Source organism: Pongo pygmaeus, chromosome 18 (genome assembly GCF_028885625.2).
Source record: "Pongo pygmaeus isolate AG05252 chromosome 18, NHGRI_mPonPyg2-v2.0_pri, whole genome shotgun sequence".
NCBI lineage: Eukaryota > Metazoa > Chordata > Mammalia > Primates > Hominidae > Pongo > Pongo pygmaeus.
This window is the reverse complement of record NC_072391.2, coordinates 25,997,667-26,017,112: the sequence shown is the minus strand read 5'-3', so window position 1 is coordinate 26,017,112 and position 19,446 is coordinate 25,997,667. Positions and strand designations below refer to the sequence as shown.

At 47.0% G+C, this 19,446-nt stretch overlaps 1 protein-coding gene across 1 annotated transcript; it reads right to left on the bottom strand.

The window, feature by feature from the left end:
• Positions 1-285: 285 nt before the first annotated feature.
• On the bottom strand, positions 286-5,741 carry LOC129015101 (amiloride-sensitive sodium channel subunit beta-like). The gene is made up of 5 exons (XM_054452737.2): positions 4,976-5,741; positions 4,830-4,887; positions 3,275-3,336; positions 1,424-1,499; positions 286-1,167 (listed from the first exon to the last, which is right to left on the bottom strand). Exons 1-5 carry the CDS (start codon positions 5,026-5,028, stop codon positions 787-789), a joined length of 630 nt encoding a protein of 209 aa, XP_054308712.2. The 5' UTR covers positions 5,029-5,741; the 3' UTR covers positions 286-786.
• Positions 5,742-19,446: the final 13,705 nt, after the last annotated feature.

The following is a 19,446-nucleotide window of genomic DNA, read 5'->3' as shown; positions in this document are numbered from 1 at the left end:
CCATGTGATTCTCCTGGGGGCCAAACTGGCTTCAGGTCTGGGCAGATGAATTCAGGTGTGACCAATCAGAGCAGTTTATCTAACTGGCCACACTGACTGGGTCAGAGATGGGCACACAACCCAGGCAGGGATCAGTGAGTGTCGGCCTGGGAGCTGGCAGTGGAAGGAGGGGCTTGAGACCCTTTCCCTTAAACCAGTTTGGGTCTCTCTCAAGCCACTATGGATGCCCTTCCACCATCAGGGCACCTCAGCTGCCCAGTCAAACAAACAACACAGCTGGACTCAGTATTTTCTACTTTTATTTTCTAGAGTAAATCAGGTACCACTTGGCAGGGTCACCACACCTGATGCCCTTCCATCTCTCCACCACCCCTGCCCCAGAGGCCAGCCAAGGCCAGGAAGGAGAAAACCACATGGCCCACCCGCCTGTTCCTCTCTGGGATGGATGGAGACTGGCACTGGGAGGGAAGTGGCCTGCCACCAGGAGAGGGTGTTCCGAGGGGTCTCCAGGGCCTGGCCGGGACCAGGATCAGGACAGGTAGGGACGAGGGTAGCAACCAGGTGAAGATACAATTAATTCCTGCATCCTGTACCAGCACCGTGATTCTACACAGCCCTTGGCCAGGAACGGGCCAGTTGCTGCTGGCCTCTCTGTTGAAGGATGCAAGCTCTGGCCTGGAGAGCTCCCCTCCCAACCCTTCAGAGAGGGCACCATACAGTGAAGCTTCGGGCAACAGTCTTGGCTGCTCAGTGAGTTCAAGCCGCCCGGGATGGGCAGGGGCAGGGTTAGATGGCATCACCCTCACTGTCAGACTCGATGACGTCCAGCGGCTGCAGACGCAGGGAGTCGTAGTTGGGGGGCGGGGTGCCCGGGATGGGCAGGGCCTGCTCACTGGGGTAGGGCCCGGTGTTGGGGCTGCGGGGGGCCATGTCAGGCTGGAAGCCGAAGTTGGTGTGGGCCTCCACCAGCTCAGCCACGGTGGGCGGTGGGCCGGTGTAGCTGGCTTGGGCTCGCCGCTGCCGTAGGCTCTTGGCCAAGGCCACCAGCTTGATGATGGTGATCCACACAAAGTCGATGATGATCTCCCCAAACTCGATGAGGCACAGCACAGAGCCCCCCATCCAGAAGCCAAACTGGCCACCCAGATTCGAGAGCAGCCAGACGATCTGTGGGGAACGGGGAGCTGGGGTGGGCTCAGGCCACACATTCTTGCCTCTAGCCCAGCCTCACAGCTTCCTGGGAGGTGATTCTTGGGTGGGAACGGGACGGGGTGACCATCTTGGCCCAGGGGAATAACTTGGGACTGCCTTAGGGATCTTCCTAATTCCTCCCTAGGGCTCAGAACCCTTCCCCCACCCTCAGGGTGCAGGGGTCAGGGCAGGGCAGGGCAGGGCTGGGGTATCGGGAGCCTCCTAAACTCACGTTATTGGCTGCTGATTCTTCAATGGTGCGATCGTTAAATTCTTGGAAGTAGATGTTGAGCTTGACAATTCCCTTCCTGCAGGAGGCAGCGAGAAGGGCCGGGACTAATGTATCCCCCTTCCAAACAGACAGACAGACACACACACATGCACATAGACACATGCACACACATGCACGTGCACACACCCACATGTATGCACACACATGCACCCACACACCTGTGCACACATGCGCATGTGCACACACGCCCACAGGAAGGCAGCCAGGGATGGCCGCCCCAGCCCTCCTCTGTCCTGAGCTTCTCTCATGCATGCCCCCATGAGTGGGGAAGTCCAGACAAGAACTGCAAGTGCAGCCCTTCCCAGCCCCTCTGGGCATCTCTGCCCAGCACCCATCCTATGGCCCCCTTTCTCCATCCCTTGCCTTCCAGTTCCCTACAGGACACTCTGGCCTGGGACAGCCCCAAAGATCTGCTCTGAGCTCCCCACTTTGTACCCTCAGGGTGGCCTGGGCTATACACAGTGACTCTGCACAGAGCTCTTCACTGAGGCTTGAGCACCTTCACTGCACCTGGGACAGAGAAAGGTGGCAGTGTGGGCTTCTGCTCCCACCTGGTGGTCCTCAGAAAGGCTGTGCTGTCTCGTGCCTCCAGACTTTCAAGCTTTGTCTTCTGCCTGGACATTGGTACCTCTTCTTATTTGAACAGTACTTACTCCTCCTTGGAGAGTTCACTCAAAGCCACCTCCCTACGCAGACCTCCCTTATCTCTCAGGCAGACTGAGGCTCCTTCCCTGCTGTACTCCTAGAGTAGGGGGCTTGTACAGACCCTCCTCTCCTTAAGCCCTTTTTGCATATGTTTGCCCCCTAGACTCCTGCCAGCTTGGACTGTGTGTCTTTCTTGTGCTCAACTAGTGTTTGTGTTGAGTGGATGGAGAGATCCATGAATAAACAGAGGATGGCTGGGTGCGTGGGTGGGAGAATGGAGGGGTGGATGATGGAGGATGAATGGATGGAGGATGGCTGGATGTGTGGGTGGGAGAATGGAAGGGTGGATGATGGAGGGATGAGTGGGTGGAGGATGGCTGGGTGCGTGGGTGGATGATGGAGGATGAATGGGTGGAGGATGGCTGGGTGTGTGTGTGGATGATGGAGGATGAATGAGTGGAGGATGGCTGGGTGTGTGTGTGGATGATGGAGGATGAATGAGTGGAGGATGGCTGGGTGTGGGTGGATGATGGAGGATGAATGGGTGGAGGATGGCTGGGTGTGTGTGTGGATGATGGAGGATGAATGGGTGGAGGATGGCTGGGTGTGTGGGTGGATGATGGAGGATGAATGGGTGGAGGATGGTTGGGTGTGTGGGTGGGAGAATGGAGGATGAATGAGTGGAGGATGGCTGGGTGTGTGGGTGGATGATGGAGGATGAATGGGTGGAGGATGGCTGGGTGTGTGGGTGGATGATGGAGGATGAATGGGTGGAGGATGGCTGGGTGTGTGGGTGGATGATGGAGGATGAATGGGTGGAAGATGGCTGGGTGTGTGGGTGGGAGAATGGAGGATGAATGGGTGGAGGATGGCTGGGTGTGTGGGTGGATGATGGAGGATGAATGGATGGCTGGTTGGATGGACAGTGACAGAGGGAAGCACAGGCTCCTCCTTAGCAGGTGGTAGACTCAGAGTCCCCGTGGCTGCCTTTCCTCTCTCTCACTCCTAGTGCCTCCTCCTCGAGACTTGCTCCTGGGTCTGACCCATGTGAGAAGGTGTCTGAGGAGCTGTCCTGTGTCCAAACTCCTGCCCCGAGTTTCTGGACCCTTCCCTGTCTTCCCCAGCCCCGCCCAGGCTCAGGCTCACCTGCTCAGGGTGATATTGGTGCTTTGGTCCCGCTCCTGAGACAAGACGTGGAAAATCCAGTCCTGGAACCCAAGAAGGCGGCTGCAAAAGTTGCCATCTGCAGCATCCCTCCCAGTCGTGGCCCTGCTCCCTGGGGGAGGTAGACCACAGCCCTGTCCCTTCCCGAGGCCCCCGGGGGAATCACAATTTGGATGAGGAGCAGGAGGAAGGTCGTAGTGGAAGCTGTGGCTGCTGTTCTAGGGAGAAAGGACTCGGGCCTCCAGACTCTTCCCCGGCGGGCCTGGCCACCCTGCCCGGCTCTCTCCCGCCTCTGGTCCTCACACTTCCTGCTCCGTCTGCCCAGAATCCTCCCCAGCTCTGCCTATGACGGCTCAGCGTCTGCCTCCAGGTGTCAGCCCCAATGTCACCTTTTCAGAGAGGCCTTTCCTGACCACTCTACCTAACATGCTTTCCCAGAAGCTGGGCACGGTGGCTCATGCCTGTAATCCCAGCATTTTGGGAGGCTGAGGTGGGAGGACCGCTTAAGGCCAGGAGTTCAAGACCAGCCTGGGCCACATAGCGAGACTCCATCTCTACAAAAAGTGTAACAATTAGCCAGGCCTGGTGGCATGTGCCTGTGGCCCCAGCTGAGGCCCACAGCTGAGGCAGGAGGATCACTTACGCCCAGGAGTTCGAGGCTTCAGTGAGCTGTGATCATACCACTGCACTCCAGCCTGGGCGACAGAGGAAGCCCCTGTCTCCAAAAATAAAAAATAAAGTAAAAATACAAAAATAAAGTAGTTTCCCCCAGTTACTCTCTCCCATAACCTGTTTATTTATTTCACAGCCATAAGCACACTTTGAAATGATTTTATTTCTGCTTGTGTTTGGCCCTCTCCTATTAAAAGGATTATGTCTGCCTAATTCTGTGCTGTGTACATAGCACAGTGCCTGGGAGAATACTGGTGGAAGGAAAGAAGGAAGGAAGGAAAGAAGGGAGGGAGGGAGGAAGAAAGGAGGAAGGAAGGAAAGAAAGAAGGAAACAGGGAAGTGGGGAGGGAGGAAAAAGGAAGGAAGAAAAGAAGGAAGAAAGGAGGAAAGAAGGAAGGAAACGAGAAGGGAGGGAGAAAGGAAGGAAGGAAGAAGGGAGGGAGGAAGGGAGAAGGAATAAAGGAAGGAAGAAGGAAGGAAGGAAGGAGGAAGGAAGGGAGAAGGGAAGGAGGGAGGAAGGAAGGGAGAAGGGAGGGAGAAAGAAAGGAAGGTAGGAAGAAGGGAGGGAGGAAGGAAGGGAGAAGGAATGAAGGAAGGAAGAAAGAAGGAGGGAGGAAGGAAGGGAGAAGGGAGGGAGGGAGGAAGGAAGGGAGAAGGAAGAAAGGAAGGGAAAAGAGAGGAAGGAAAGAAGATGGAAGGAAGGAAGGAATAAAGCAGAGAAGGAAGGAAGGAGGGAAAGAGAGAAGGAGGGAAGGAGGGTGGGAAAAAGGCACCCCCTCCAAATTTCCAAATAGCCCACATCTTATGCCCAGACTTGTCCCCAGCCAAAAGTGGGGGCCAGGAGCTTGGCCCCCAACTGTCTCACCTCGGAGGCCTCAGAAGGCCAGTCAGCCATGGAGATGGTCATCTTGTACTGGGTGTCACTGAAAGAGAAGGCCAGGCCTGTTGTGATCCCTGTCAGTGATGTCCCTCCATGCCTGCCCGCTGCTGTGCCCGCCCACCCGCACTCACTTGCAGGACTCCTTGTACATGCCAATGCAGGTCTCTCTCTGTGCCATGCTCATCTGCAGATCTGAGTAGCAATGGGCTGCGCAGGAGACAGAGAGGCGGCCAAGAGATTTAAGGGGGCTTTCTAGGTGCCCCTGTCCCCTGCTGAGCCTCTGGCTGGCCCCTCTGCTGTCCTGGCCTTGTGGTTAGGTGGCGGGAGGAGGTGTCATGAAAAATCATGGCTTCCCACCCAGCTCCTGACCTCCAGCCATTTCACCCCAGCCTGGCCTGGGGCCCAGCTCAGGGGGGTCAGGAGGCTCAGGGCTTTCCCTTTGCCGGCCATCCCCATCCCTGCCTGGTGGACAGAGTTATGGGGTCATGAACAAAGGGGGGGTGACTGGAAGGAATAACGTTTTCCCATTTAGTTTGTGTTGGTTGTAAGTGGTGAGTCTCTTGCTGACAGCATTCTTTTTATTCTCTCTCTCTTTTACTTTTTTTTTCTTTCTTTTTTTTTTTTTTATAGACGGGGTTTTGCCATGTTGGCCAGGCTGGTCTCCAACTCCTGGCCTCCAGTGATCTGCTCGCCGCAGCCTCTCAAAGTGTTAGGATTACAGGCATGAGCCACTGCACCCTGCTGACAACATTCGTCGGTGGTTGGACTCCAGACCACCAGGGCTCCCAGGCCCCAGCTCCAATTGGTTGTGAGCCCAGCAGGGCTCTTCTTCCTGCTGTGACTCCAGGTTTCGAGTCCTTGGAGGCCACCATCATGCTAATGTCTTCCTCACCCTCCCCTCCCACCCAGCGCCTTGCAGAGAGACCCAGTGAGCCCACATAGACATGAACACACCTGCTGAAGATGGACACGTGGCCTTATACATACATGCGCGTGCACACACACACGCAAAGTGCCCAAAAGCCAGAGTGCACAAATGCAGACCCTGGAAGTGATTTGTGCCTGTGCATAAACTACATACAGCAACCCACCGCAGTCACGAACGGCTCCTGTGCATTTGGACGCAAGCATGGAAATGCCTTTGCACTTGTGCACTTGGAAACATGAGAGCAGGTGCACACTCGCCAGTAGCCACATGCCCAGGGTTGCGCATGTGCAAGCATTTGTGTGGCACACAGACACAGGCCCACAAGGACACGTGCATCCTATGCCTATGTGTTTCAAGCCCATGCTTCATGAAATTGAGGAGCAGAGAGAAGGCTGGGTTCCTGCAGAAAGGAGGCCTGGGTTCCTGCAGTAGGAGGGACCTCAGACTGTGGAGGAGCCACCCTGGGCACATCTCTGGACTCTGCTGAGGGCACTGAGCTCTGTCTCCTCCTCTGTGTCAGAGCCTCTGTGGCCCCAGCTGGCTGGAGTGCCGATCCCCCTGTGCCTCTGCTCACCCCAGTCTGGGAAGTCCCGGTTGTTGCAGTATTTCTCCCCATGGGGCAGTGGGTACAGGTAGTGGCCACAGTTGCAGTTACGGATCATGTGGTCTTGGAAGCAGGAGCGAAGACAGGCCTGGGGAGGGTAGGGGTTTCATAAGGAGAGAACACAGGCATGGTCAGTGATGTCCCCATCCCAGCACCAGGGGTGTCCAGAGAAGTGATGCCCAAGTTAAGGGAGCTAGGGGAGCTGGCGGAGGTGCTCCAGGGCTGAGAAGCTGTGGTGAGATGACTGGCTGCAGCTACAGACCCCACAGTCCTGAATGAAATATTGATACATGCAATAGCTTGGATGAACCTCAAGGGCATTGTGCTTAGCGAAAAAACGTCAATGTTAAGAGGTTGTGTACCACATGTCTCCCTTTACAAACGTTCTCAAACTGACAAACCTATAGAGATGGAGAACAGATTGGTGGTTGCTAAGGGACAGGGACTAGGGTAAAAGCATATGGATGGAAATATAGAGGGGCAGCAGGAGGGAGTTCCTTTATAATGATAGACCAGTTCTGTATCTTGATTGTAGTACGGTTACATGAATCTATACATGAGTTTGGATTGCACAGACACCCCTCCCCACCCCACACATAAATGAATGCATGTTAAAACTGGTGAAATAAAATCTGTAGTCTAGTCAACAATTGTGTACCAATGTCAATTTCCTAGTTTTGACATTTTGCTTTAGTTATGTAAGATGTCACCATAAGTAGAAGCTGAGTGAAGGGCTCAAGAAACTGTATGAGGGCCAGGCACAGTGGCTCATACCTGTAATCTCAGCACTTTGGGAGGCCAAAGTGGGTGAATTGTTTGAGCCTAGGAGTTCGAGACCAGCCTGGGCAACATAGGGAGATGCATCGCTACAAAACAATACAAAAGCTAGCCAGGCATGGTGGGTGTGCACCTGTTGTTCCATCAACTCAGTTGTCTGAGGCAAGAGGATTGCTTGAGCTAGAGAGGTTGAGGCTGAAGTGAGCCAAGATTGGGCCACTGCACACCAGCCTGGGTGACAGAGTGAGACCCTTTCTCAAACAAACAAACAAAACAAAACAAAAACACACCAAGAAAAGAAACTCTATGTACTAATTTTATAACTTCTTATAATTATTTCAAAATAAAAAGTTAAATTAAAAAAAATTGAAAACCAATGATCTAAGCTTCCATCTCAAGCTAGAACAAGAACAGTAAATTAAACCCAAATAAGTTGGAATGAAGAAAATAATAAAGAGTGGGGATCAACAAAGTAATGAAGATAAGTTTTTTAATATAAAGTTTTGATCTCTGGTAGTGTAAGTTCTCATTCTTCAAGATTATTTTAGCTATTCTAGGTATCTTGCATGTCCTCATAAAGTTTAGAATTAGCTTGTCAAATTCCACACATAAAAAATGAGCTTGCTGCTATTTTGGTAGAGAATGTGCTGAATCTACAGATCAATTTTGTGAGAACTGACATTTTTACAATATTGAGTCATCTAACCATGAACATGGTATATCTTGCCATTTATTTAGTGCTTCTTAATTTCTATCAGCAATGTTTTGTAGTTTTCAGTGCAGGGGTCTTACATGTTTCTTGTCAGATTTATTTCTAGGTATTTGATGAGTTTTGCTATTGTTACAAATGATTGTGTTTTCCATTCCATTTTCTTTTTCTTTTTTTTAGAGATGGGATCTTGCCCCATCATCCATGCTGGAGTGTGGTGGAACAATCATGGCTCATTGCATGATTGAATTCCTTGGCTCAGGTGATCCTCCCATCTCAGCCTCTCAAGTAGCTGGGATTACAGGCACCAGCCACCACGCCTCACTAATTTTTAATTTTTTTTTGTTAAGATAGGAATCTCGCTGTGTTGTCCGGGCTGGTCTCGAACTCCTCACCTCAAGCAATCCTCCCTCTCTGGACTCCCAAATTATTGGAATTTCAGGTGTGAGTTATGACACCCGGTCTTTAATTTGATTTTCTACTTGTATGTTACTAATACATTGGAGTTATTGCAGCTGTTCAAGGATGTCGTCAAGAATCAGCCTCTTGTTTTCTGTGGTTTCTCCATCCTTAGCATGTGGTTTTCATCATCAGGGTCACTAAATGGCAACTGCACCCCCATGCCTGGAATACCCTTTCCCAAGAGGAAGAAGCAGCAAGTGACAAGGTGGAAAGGAGAGCACTGAGATCAAGAAAGAAAAACTTTCTCAGAAGTCACTACAGATTTCTGTTCTATTTCAGTCATTAGAAGGCAAACTGGGATTTTTAAATTTTTAATTTAATTTAATTTAATTTTTAGACAGGGTCTCACTCTGTTATACAGGCTGGAGTGCAGTGGTGCAATCACTGGGTTTGAGTGATTGGCTCACTGCAGCCTCAAACTCTGGGGTTCAAGTGATCCTCTTGCCTCAGCCTCCTGAGTAGCTGGGACTACAGGCATGTGCCACCGCACCCAGCTTTTTTTTTTTTTTTTTTTTTTAATAGAGACAGAGTCTCACTATGTTGCCTAGGCTGGTCCTGAATTCCTGGCCTCCAGCCATCTTCCCGCCTTGGGTTCCCAGAGCACTGGAATTACAGGTGTGAGCCACTGTGCCTGGATGAAAATGGGATTTTAAAATTAGGTACATTGCTGCTCCAAACAAAATCAGCATTCTATTGGTAAATCGTAAGAGGGGAATAGATATTAGGTGGGAAACCAGCAATGTCAGCCACAACGTGGAAAAGGATTTAGCAGTTTCATGGCACCATGTACTCCTACCATTCTCTCAATAACGTTAAGGCACAGTTTTTATTTAATGTTCTATGTTATTATGACTATGCAAATATTATTCCCTACTGATCTGTGTCAAGTACTATGATTACATCTCCTCTTTTGGTCAACTTCTGTATTTTCCTTGGAATTATGGCTTCCTCTTTTTGTTTGCTCAGTTTTGTCTGTCATTGTCTCTAATTCTTTCTTTTCTTTTCTTTTTTTTCAAGATGGAGTTTTGCTCTTGTTGCCCAGGCTGGAGTGTAATGGCATGATCTTGGCTCACCACAACCTCCATCTCCCAGGTTCAAGAGATTCTCCTGCCTCAGCCTCCCAAGTAGCTGGGATTACAGGCATATGCCACCATGTCCGACTAATTTTGTGTTTTTAGTAGAGACGGGGTTTCTCCATGTTGGTCAGGCTGGTCTCGAACTCTCGATCTCAGGTGATCTGCCCATCTCGGCCTCCCAAAGTGCTGGGATTACAGGCATAAGCCACTGTGCCTGGCTGCTGTCTCTAATTCTTTCTAAGCTCTCCAACAGAATTGCAAAAGTCTGCTAAAAATATTTTTTTCATGTAGTCAGGCACATCAAGTTTCTCTTTTTTTTCCCCCTCCCTGGACATATCTCTCCTAGGGCCTCCTATAATTTTACTCAGTCTGAACTGGTTGTTCTCTAAGCATTCTGGAATTTTCTTTGGCCTCTCTCTGTGTTATGTTTTCTGTACCCTGGCTCTCCTGCTGATCTTTATGGCTTAATCTCTCATTTTGGTTGACCATATTTTCCAATAGCTTCCTGACAAAGAAGTCATAAGAAGTACATTTTTTGAGGCAATGCATGAAAATGCCTTTATTCCATCCTAACACTTGATTGATAGTTTGGATATTGGAAATACTAGTTCCTCCTTATTTTGAAAGCATTATTTCATTGTGTTTTGCTTCTTGTGTTGCTTTTGGAAGTCTGAGGACATTCTGATGGTCTTTTTTTCTGATTGTCACATTTATTTATTTATTTATTTACTTATTTATTTATTTTGAGACAGTCTTACTCTGAGTTAGAGTGCAGTGGCACCATCTTGGCTCACTGCAACCTCCGTCTTCCGGGTTCAAGGGATTTTCATGCTTCAGCTTCCTAAGCAGCTGGGACTACAGGTGTGCCACCATGCCCGGCTGATTTTTTGTTTATTTTAGTAAAGATAGGGTTTTACCATGTTGGCCAGGTTGGTCTCAAACTCCTGGCCTCAAGTGATCCACCCACCTCAGCCTCCCAATGTTAGTTTTTAATGTAACTCTGTGGCCTGTGCTTTTTCATTATAGACATTTCGAAGATATGTCTGTTTTTGGTGTTCTAAAATTTCCTATTAGGTTAGTGCAAAAGGAATTGTGGTTTTGCCATTACTTTAGCATCAAAATAATTCATGCTTCAGCATGGGTCTTTTAAAAATACATTGCGCTGGATGCTTTTAATCTGGACGCTCATGTTCTTCAGTTCTGGACATTTTCTTCTATTATTTTCTGATGGAGATTACTGCTCTTCTTGTATAACTCCTGTCAGGTGATTTTTAATGTTCAACGAATTATCTAATTTTATTATGATTTTCTCTTTTCTTTGCATCTGTTTTTTTTTTTTCTATTCTACTTTTTAGGAGATTTCTGCAAGTTTATTTTCCAACTCTTCTTCCCTCTTCTATCAAATCTTTAGTCTGGGTGCGGTGGCTCATGCCTGTAATCTCATCACTTTGGGAGGCCAAGGCAGGCAGATCACCTGAGCCTGAGCTCAGGAGTTCGAGATCAGCCTGGCCAACGTGGCAAAACCCCGTCTCTACTAACAATACAAAAAATTAGCCAGGCATAGTGGCACACACCTGTAAACCCAGCTACTTGGGAGGCTGAGGCAGAAGAATCGCTTGAACCTGGGAGGCCGAGGTTGCAGTGAGCCAAGATCATACCATTGCACTCCAGCCTGGTCAACAGGGTGAGACTCTGTCTTTAAAAAAAAAAAAAAAAGGACCTCATGGGGACTTGGTAAAGAGTGCTGAAGATTACCTGGGCAAAAACAAAAATTTAGAAGATGCTGTCAGTGACCATGTATATAATGCAATGGATAATGTGTACTTGAATTCAAAACTTTAGAAATGAAATTTGAGGATAGAGGAGGAATTTTTAGAAAACTGGTGTCAGTTAAACATATCAATTTTCTTCTGCTCCGTGCCAGAATTTTACTAAAATCAGAATAAAAGAGTAAAAAAGATGTAGATCCACAACAGAGAGCTCAGAATAGGAGAACCCAGTCAATGAGAGATTGTGTAAGTCAAGATTCCACTGGAAAAGCAGAAACCAACTTGTATATTTCAAGTAGGAAAGGTTTGAATATGGGGAATTTCAGGCTTACCCCACCATTGGAAGGCTGGAGAAATGAAGGGCAGGCAAGCCACTGCCACCAGTCTTAAACGATAGCACTGAAGTGAGTGAATCTCATGGCCTCCCATGGAAACTCTGTGCATCTTTTAAGGGCTGGGCTGGAACTGGAGTAGGACTAGTGAGGCAGTCTTCTCAGGTACAAGTTTTAAGGAGGCATCAAAGAATATTTTAGTGCAATATATACATATATACACATATATACACACATATATATACACATACACACACACACACATACATATGTATATATATATATATATATGTTTTGGAGACAGAGTCTCACTCTGTTGCCCAGGTTGGAGTGCAGTGGCATGATCTTCACTCACTGCAACCTCTGCCTCTCGGATTCAAGTGATTCTCCTGCCTCAGCCTCCCGAGTAGCTGGAATTACACACACCCGCCACCACACCTGGCTAATGTTTGTATTTTTAGTAGAGTCAGGGTTTCACCATGTTGGCCAGGCTGGCCTCAAACTCCTGACCTCAAGTGATCCACCCACCTTGGCCTCCCAAAGTGCTAGGATTACAGATGTGAACCACTGCACCCAGCCATGCAATATATTTTGAAGCATTATTTATTTATTTATAGAGGTGAGGGGTCTTGCTATGTTGCCCAGGCTGGTCTCCAACTCCTGGCCTCAAGCAATCCTCCCACTTCAGCCTACCAGGTAGCTGGGACTATAGGCTCGAGCCACCATGCCCATCAAAAAAATTTTTTTTCATTGACAAGGAATAATTATGTGTTTATGGAGTACCATGTGATGTTTTGATCTATGCACGCATTGCAGAAAGTACCAATCCAGCTAATTAACATTTCATTGCAATATTTTTTAAAAACAAACAATTGAAAAAAATCCATGATCAACAAAATGTCCAAATTTTGAGTAAAAACAACATCCAATCCTGCACTTGCACAACCCTCTCTCACTCACGTCTCACTCATCTCATCTCTGCTCAAGAGCTCTGTGAAGACTGAGTTACTGTCTTCTTGGCAACCCACAGCCCTGAGATGGGTCATTTGCAACAGCATGCCTGGAAGCCAATGAGACCTCAGGTCTGCAGTTTTATTCATCCAGTCTGCCCACAACTGCTGCCAAAGAACAGCTGTTTCTTTTGTCTTCCAAATCTCTGCAAGTACCTCTCATTGGCAAACTCTAAGAAAGAGATTCTTGAAAATGAAATTCTGTGATGCAGAGAACACTGTAGAAGAGGGAGGGAATGCTGTCAGGTTAATAACAGACAATCCAGCAGAGAGATGTCAAGAGGTTTCAAAAAGCTGGAAGTCAGGTAAAGATATTAGCAGTACTGGGAATTGTGACTCTCAAATACTTGCAGAGAGGAAGCCAACAGCATGCACATTGACAGAGCAGGAGCATCGCCATCTTGGACAAGCACTGCCATTCTAAAGTTTCCCTTGATCAAAAACTGCCTAATTCTAAAGGGCATCAACCTAATGGCTAAGGTCAGCATGAACATAAACCACAAATGATGTCTCTGACCAGAAACATTCCAAACCCCTCCTCGACCAGAGATATGCCAGCCCCAAGATAACCTCCCCTCTGACCACAGAGATGTTAGCCCCAAGATAACCTCCCCTCTGACCAGAGAAATTCCAGCCCTGCCATGAACTTCTCCCCCATAAGCCTGTAATAATCTCTCTCACCCTAAAACTGAAAAATACTCTTAGTCTGTAAGAGAGAGCACTTCTGACAGAAATCAGCCAGAAGCCCCTCTTAGGTTTATTCTCCAAAATAAACCTGTCTTTGTTGAGCCACTTTTCATGTTTCTTTCCTTTTTCTTTAACTCTTACACACATCTTCACAGAGTCTCTAACATGTCAGTGTTATGGACTGGATTGTGTTCCTCCAAAATTTATTCATTTATTTTTATTTATTTATTTATGTATTTTGAGATGGAATCTCACTCTGCTGCCCATGCTGGAGTATAGTGACATGATCTTGGCTCACTGCAAGCTCCACCTCCCAGGTTCAGGCAATTCTCATGCCTCAGCCTCCTGAGTGCCTAGGATTACAGTGCGCCACCACTCCCAGCTAATTTTTTTGTATTTTTAATAGAGACAGAGTTTTGCCATGTTGCCCAGGCTGGTCTGGAACTCCTGGCCTCAAGTGATCCACCTGCCTTGGCCTCCCAAATTGCCGGGGTTGCAGACATGAGCCACCATGCCTGGCCTCCTTCAAAACGTATATGTTGAAGTCTTAACCCCTAGTAACTCAGAATATGATTGTACTTGGAGATAGTTTTTAAAGAGGAAATTCATGTTAAATGAGGTCATTTGGGTGAGCCATAATCCAATATGAATGGTGTCCTTATAAGAAGAGAGATTGGGACACAGACACAGAGGGAAGACCATGTGAAGACCTGGGGATGAGAAGGTGGCCATCTACAAGCTAGGGAGAGAGGTCTCAGATGAAATCAACCCCGCCAACACCTTAATCTCAGACTTTCAGCCTCCTAAATTGTGAAAAAATAAATGTCTGTTGTTTAAGCCACCCGATCTGTGATTTTTGGTTATGGGAGGCTGCATTAGTCAGGGTTTTTGAAAGGGACAGAACTAATAGGATGGATGTGTATATGAAAGGGATTTTATTAAGAATTCACTCACACGATCACAAGGTGAAGTCCTACAATAGGACATCTGCAAGCTGAGGAGCCAGGAAGCCAGTCCAAGTCCCAAAACCTCAAAAATTGGGAAGCTGATAGTGCAGCCTTCGGTCTGTGGCCAAAGGCTCAAGAGCCCCTGGCAAACCACTGGTGTAAGTCCGAGTCCAAAAGCTGAAAAACTTGGAGTCCGATGTTCAAGGGCAGGAAGCATCGAGCACGGGAGAAAGATGAAGGCCGGAAGACTCAGCAAGTCAAGTCCTTCCACGTTCTGTGGCCTGCTTTTATTCTAACCACACTGGCAGCTGACTAGATGGTGCCCACCCAGATTGAGGGTGGGTCTGCCTCTCCCAGTCCACTGAATCAAATATTAATCTCTTTGGCAACCCTCACAGACACACCCAGGAACAATACTTTGCATCCTTCAATCCAATCAAGTTGACACTCAGTATTAACCATCACACAGCCCTAACTAACATAGTCGGGAATTGGAAGCATCAGATGCAGCAAAACCTGGGTAAGCTTAAGCATGGGGCTTAACATAGGGACCCTAGTTGAAAGTCTATATGTTTAGACCCTTAGGGAACCTCACTTATCGCACACATCCAGGCAATTACACTTCTAGCCCCCACCCTCCAGCATGAAGTGCAGTCAACAAAGACATTAAACTAGAGAGGCTCCAAGTTCGGAGAAGCAAGGCTCCAAGTTCAGCAAGCAAGTCCTTTACCTAGTAAAGGGCTGGAAAGAAAAATAATCCTGAAAACTGGGGAACCAATAGAAGATTGCAACCTAAAGATTAAGACATCAGCCCCTACCTAATCTATTTCTGCCTTTTGGTCCCAGACTGGTGTAGGCAACAGCAGGAAATTGGGCATTCTTTTCAGGAGAAATAGACAAGGCTCTGAAAAGGTCTGCATGTGGTGACATTTGAGGATCTGACACAAATGGCTGGCTTCCTTCTGAACATCTTACATTTGGTCCTCTGAGTCGAAAAGCCCCACCTCACAAGCACAACCTTTTAGTATTTCACTGTTAAAGATAATAGCCCACAGCCGGGCACAGCCTCCCGAGTAGCCGGGATTACAGGTACCTGCCACTGCACTGGGCTAATTTTTGTATTTTTAGTAAAGATGGGGTTTCACCATGTTGGCCAGGCTGGTCTTGAATTCCTGACCTCGTGATCTGCCTGTGTTGGCCTCCCAAAGTGCTGGGATTACAGGCATGAGCCACTGCGCCTGCCTATTTATTTTTTATTTCTTGCTCTGTCTGCAGGCTGGAGTGCAGTGCGATCATAGCTCACTGAAGCCTCGAATTCTTGGGCTCAAGAAGTCTTCCTGCCTCAGCCTCCCACGTAGTTGGGACTATAGTTATATATTTTTTTAATTAGCTGCCACACCTGACTAATTTTTTCAAATCTCTTTTTTCTTCTTTTGTTTTGTTTTGTTTTTTTGTTTTTGCCTGCCAGGCATGGTGGCTCATGCCTGTAATCCCAGCACTTTGGGAAGCTGAGGTGGGAGGATCACTTGAGCTCAGGAGTTTGAGACCAGCCTGGCACCATGGCAAAATCCTGTCTCTACAAAAGAATACAAAAAATTAGCAGGGTGTGGTGACAGGCACCTATAGTTCCAGCTACTCAGGAAGCTAAGTTGGGAGGATTGCTTGAGCCTGGGAGGTAGAGGCTGCAGTGAGCCGTGATTGTGCCACTGCACTCCAGCCCGGGTGAAAGAGCAAGACCCTGTCTCAAAAAAAAAAAAAAAATTAGAAATGGGGGTTTTACCATGTTGCCCAGGGTGGTCTCAAACTCCTGGAACGAGGTCTTACATTTTCTGATCCTTTGCCTGTCTCTTCCACCTCATCTTTGGCCATTTCCTGCTTTGCTCAGTTCATGGCAGCCACTCTGATCTGCTTGTTCTTCTTGGAACAGGCCAGACTTATTTCCAACTTGGGCCTTTTGCAGTTCCTCTTGCCTCTGTCTGGATGGTCCCCAGATTTCCATAGCTGCTTGTTGCCACACCTCATTCAGTTCCCTGCTCAAATATCTTTCCTCAGAGAGGCTATCTTCAACATTCTACATAACATACTCTCTGCTCACCACTTCCTGTCTCTTTTCTTGGTTTAGTTTTTCTTCCAAGCAGTTAACAGTAGCTGAAATTATATTACACACAGTATTTGTGTGTTTGCTCATTTTCTGTTGTCTTCCCCTAGCATGGAAAATACTTTGTATTTTCACTGTGACACCCCCAAAATCTTTTTTTTTTTTTTTGAGATAGGATCTTGCTCTGTCGCCTATGCTGGAGTGCAGCCACACAATCACAGCTCACTGCAACCTGTAACTCCCGGCCTCAAGTGGATCCTCCCGCCTCCGCCTCCCAAAGTGCTGGGATTACAAGCCTGAGCCATTGCGTCCAGCCTGTCCCCAGCTTTGTCTCCCACTATGGAAGCTGGAGGAAGATGATGGTTCCTTCCCTACTTTCCAGCTGCTAGTGACCAGACCTAGGAACTAGCCCAACCAAATGGATGCTTCCATTTTGAGCTCAGAATGCTGAAGGTATTATATTGGTCCATTTTGCATTGTTTTAAAGGAATACCCAAAACTGGGTAATTTACAAAGAAAAGAGTTTCTTTTGGCTCATGGTTCTGCAGGCTGTACAAGAAGCACCATGACAGTCTGATGCTTCCACTTATGGCAGAAGGTGAAAGGGACTCAGCTGCATCACATGGTGAGAAAGGGAGCAAGAAGGAAGGGAGGAGGTGCCAGGCTCTTTTTAACATTTGGATCTCCTGTGAACCAACAGAGTGAGAACTCACTCATTACTTCGAGGACTGCACCAAGCCATTCATGAGGGATCTGCTCCCATGACTCAAACACCTCCCACTAGGACCTGCCTTCAACATCAGGGACCCTCCCCTCCCCTCCCCTCTCCTCTCCCTCCTCTCCTTTTTTCCTTTCCTGGATCTCTTTTCTTTTCTTTTTTGTCTTCCCTTCCCTTCTCTTCCCTTCTCTTTTCCCTCCCTTCCCCTCCCCTTCTCTTCCATTCCCTTCCTTTCCCTTCCTGTCTTCCCTTCCCTTCTCGACCCTTCTATTCTATTCTCTTCTTTTTTGAGACAGGGTCTTGCTCTTGTCACCCAGGTTGGAGTGCAGCAGCATGATCACAGTTCACTGCAGCCTTGACTACCTGAGCTCGGGTGATTCTCCCACCTCAGCCTCCCAAATAGCTGTGCCTACAGGTATGCACCACCATGTCTGGCTATTTTATTTTATTTTTTTGTACAGATGGGTTCCCTCTATGTTGCCCAGGCTGGTCTTAAATTCCTGGGCTCAAGCACTCTTCCCACCTTTGGCCTGCAAAGTGTTGGGATTACAGGTGTCTGCCACCGCACCCGGCCAGGGATCACATTTCAACATAAAATTTAGAGGGGAAAAATATCTAAACTATATCAGATAGGAAAGCAAAAGTTCAGAGACATTTGGAAGTTATTCAAGGTTACATAGTGGCTACAGCAGAACTAAGAGGCAAGTGGTGCGGCTACCACTGTCTGAAGGTGATGCCAGCTTCACCGATGGCACCAACAGTGACATCTTAAGCAGCATTTTCTGGAGCAGAGTCCTGGCTACGTACTGTCTTCCTTGGTTTCCTAAGTCTGATTCTGAAGCTTTTCTAGCAGTTATGTGAGCTGTTGATATCCTTCTAAAGATCTCCTTTTCTGCTTAAGTTAGCAAAAGTCATTTATGTTGTTTGCAACTAAGAACTTATGATGGGTATACAGGTCAAAGGAGAAAAATGCAAAGGCTCATCTCTGTTGATGCCCAGAAGGCATTTGATAAAATTCAAGACCAATTCCTGATAATAACCCTTCCTTAAATAGGAATACATGGATACCACTTTAACGCAATAAATAATATATATCTCAAATCAAAAGCAAGCATGCTTAATGGTAAAGCACTGGATGAAATGCTTTTAAAGGCAGAAACAATGCAGGCTTTCCTACTCTCCTTACTATTACAGACAAAATTCTGGAAGGGCAATTAGACAAGAAAAAAAAAGATAAGGTACAACTATTATAAACAAAGTGGCAAAGTTTTTATCCAGTGTGTTGATATAAATTCCTGAAAAACCCAACAGGATCAACTGAAAATTATGAGAAAGAACTAAAGTACATCAAGGTGGATGGTTACAAAAATATTTTTTTTTCCTGTAGACAAACAACAGAAAATATAATGACATAAAATATCCCATTCATAATAACAACCAATAGGAATAAACTTACTAGTATTATGCAAGACCTATGGGAGGAAACTATAGTACTGGGAGGGGCATTAAAAGCGCTTCTATAATTTTTTGAAGACAGACTTTATTCTCAGATAAGAAGATAAATATCGTGGTGATGCCAGTTTTCCTTAACTTAATCTATATAAATTAACCCCCCTAAAGGATTAAATTCATTTGAGAGGATAAGCAAACAGACAGTAATAAAATACTAGGAGATAATGCTCTATCAAACATTTCAGCATATTCTAAACCTATGCTATCCTGGAATACAGAGGCTTATCAATGGGATAGGACAGAATTTTTAAAAATCTTAAATATACGGGGCATTTAATAGGTGATAAAAGCAGCATTTTAAAGTAGTGGGAAAATTACATTTAAAAATGCTGCTGAGACAATTGGCTAGCCATGTAGCATGCAGAAAAGGCAAGATCCCTATCTCATTTCTCATGCAAAAATAAATTCCAGATGGAGAGCATAATAATAAGAAAAAAACCCAGAACTGCACTAAAGTAAAATACAGATGAATATTCTTATGATCTTGGAGTGGGGGAAGGCTAAGTATGTCAAAAAGATTGTAAATCTTTATGAAAAAGACTAATCTGTTTTCCTATATAAAATAATTTAGGCTGGGCTTAGTGGCTTACACCTGTAATCCTAGCACTTTGGGAGGCTGAGGCATGTGGATGGCTTGGGTGGGTGGATGGCTTGAACCTAGGAGTTTGCGACCAGCCTAGGTAACGTGATGAAACCCTGTCTCTGCTAAAAATACAAAAAGTTAGCTGGGCATGGTGGCATGCACCTGTAATCCCAGCTACTGAGGAGGCTGAGGTGGGAGGATCGTTTGAGTCTGGGAAGTCAAGGCTGCAGTGAGCCATGATCACACCACTGCACTCCAGTCTGGATGACGGAGTGAGACCCTGTCTCAAAAATAATAATAAAATAAAAATAATAATTTAAGTTCTCTATACAATATGAAAACACTGTAAACATGGTTGAAAGGGAAGTAGGGAATGGTATAGACTGAAAA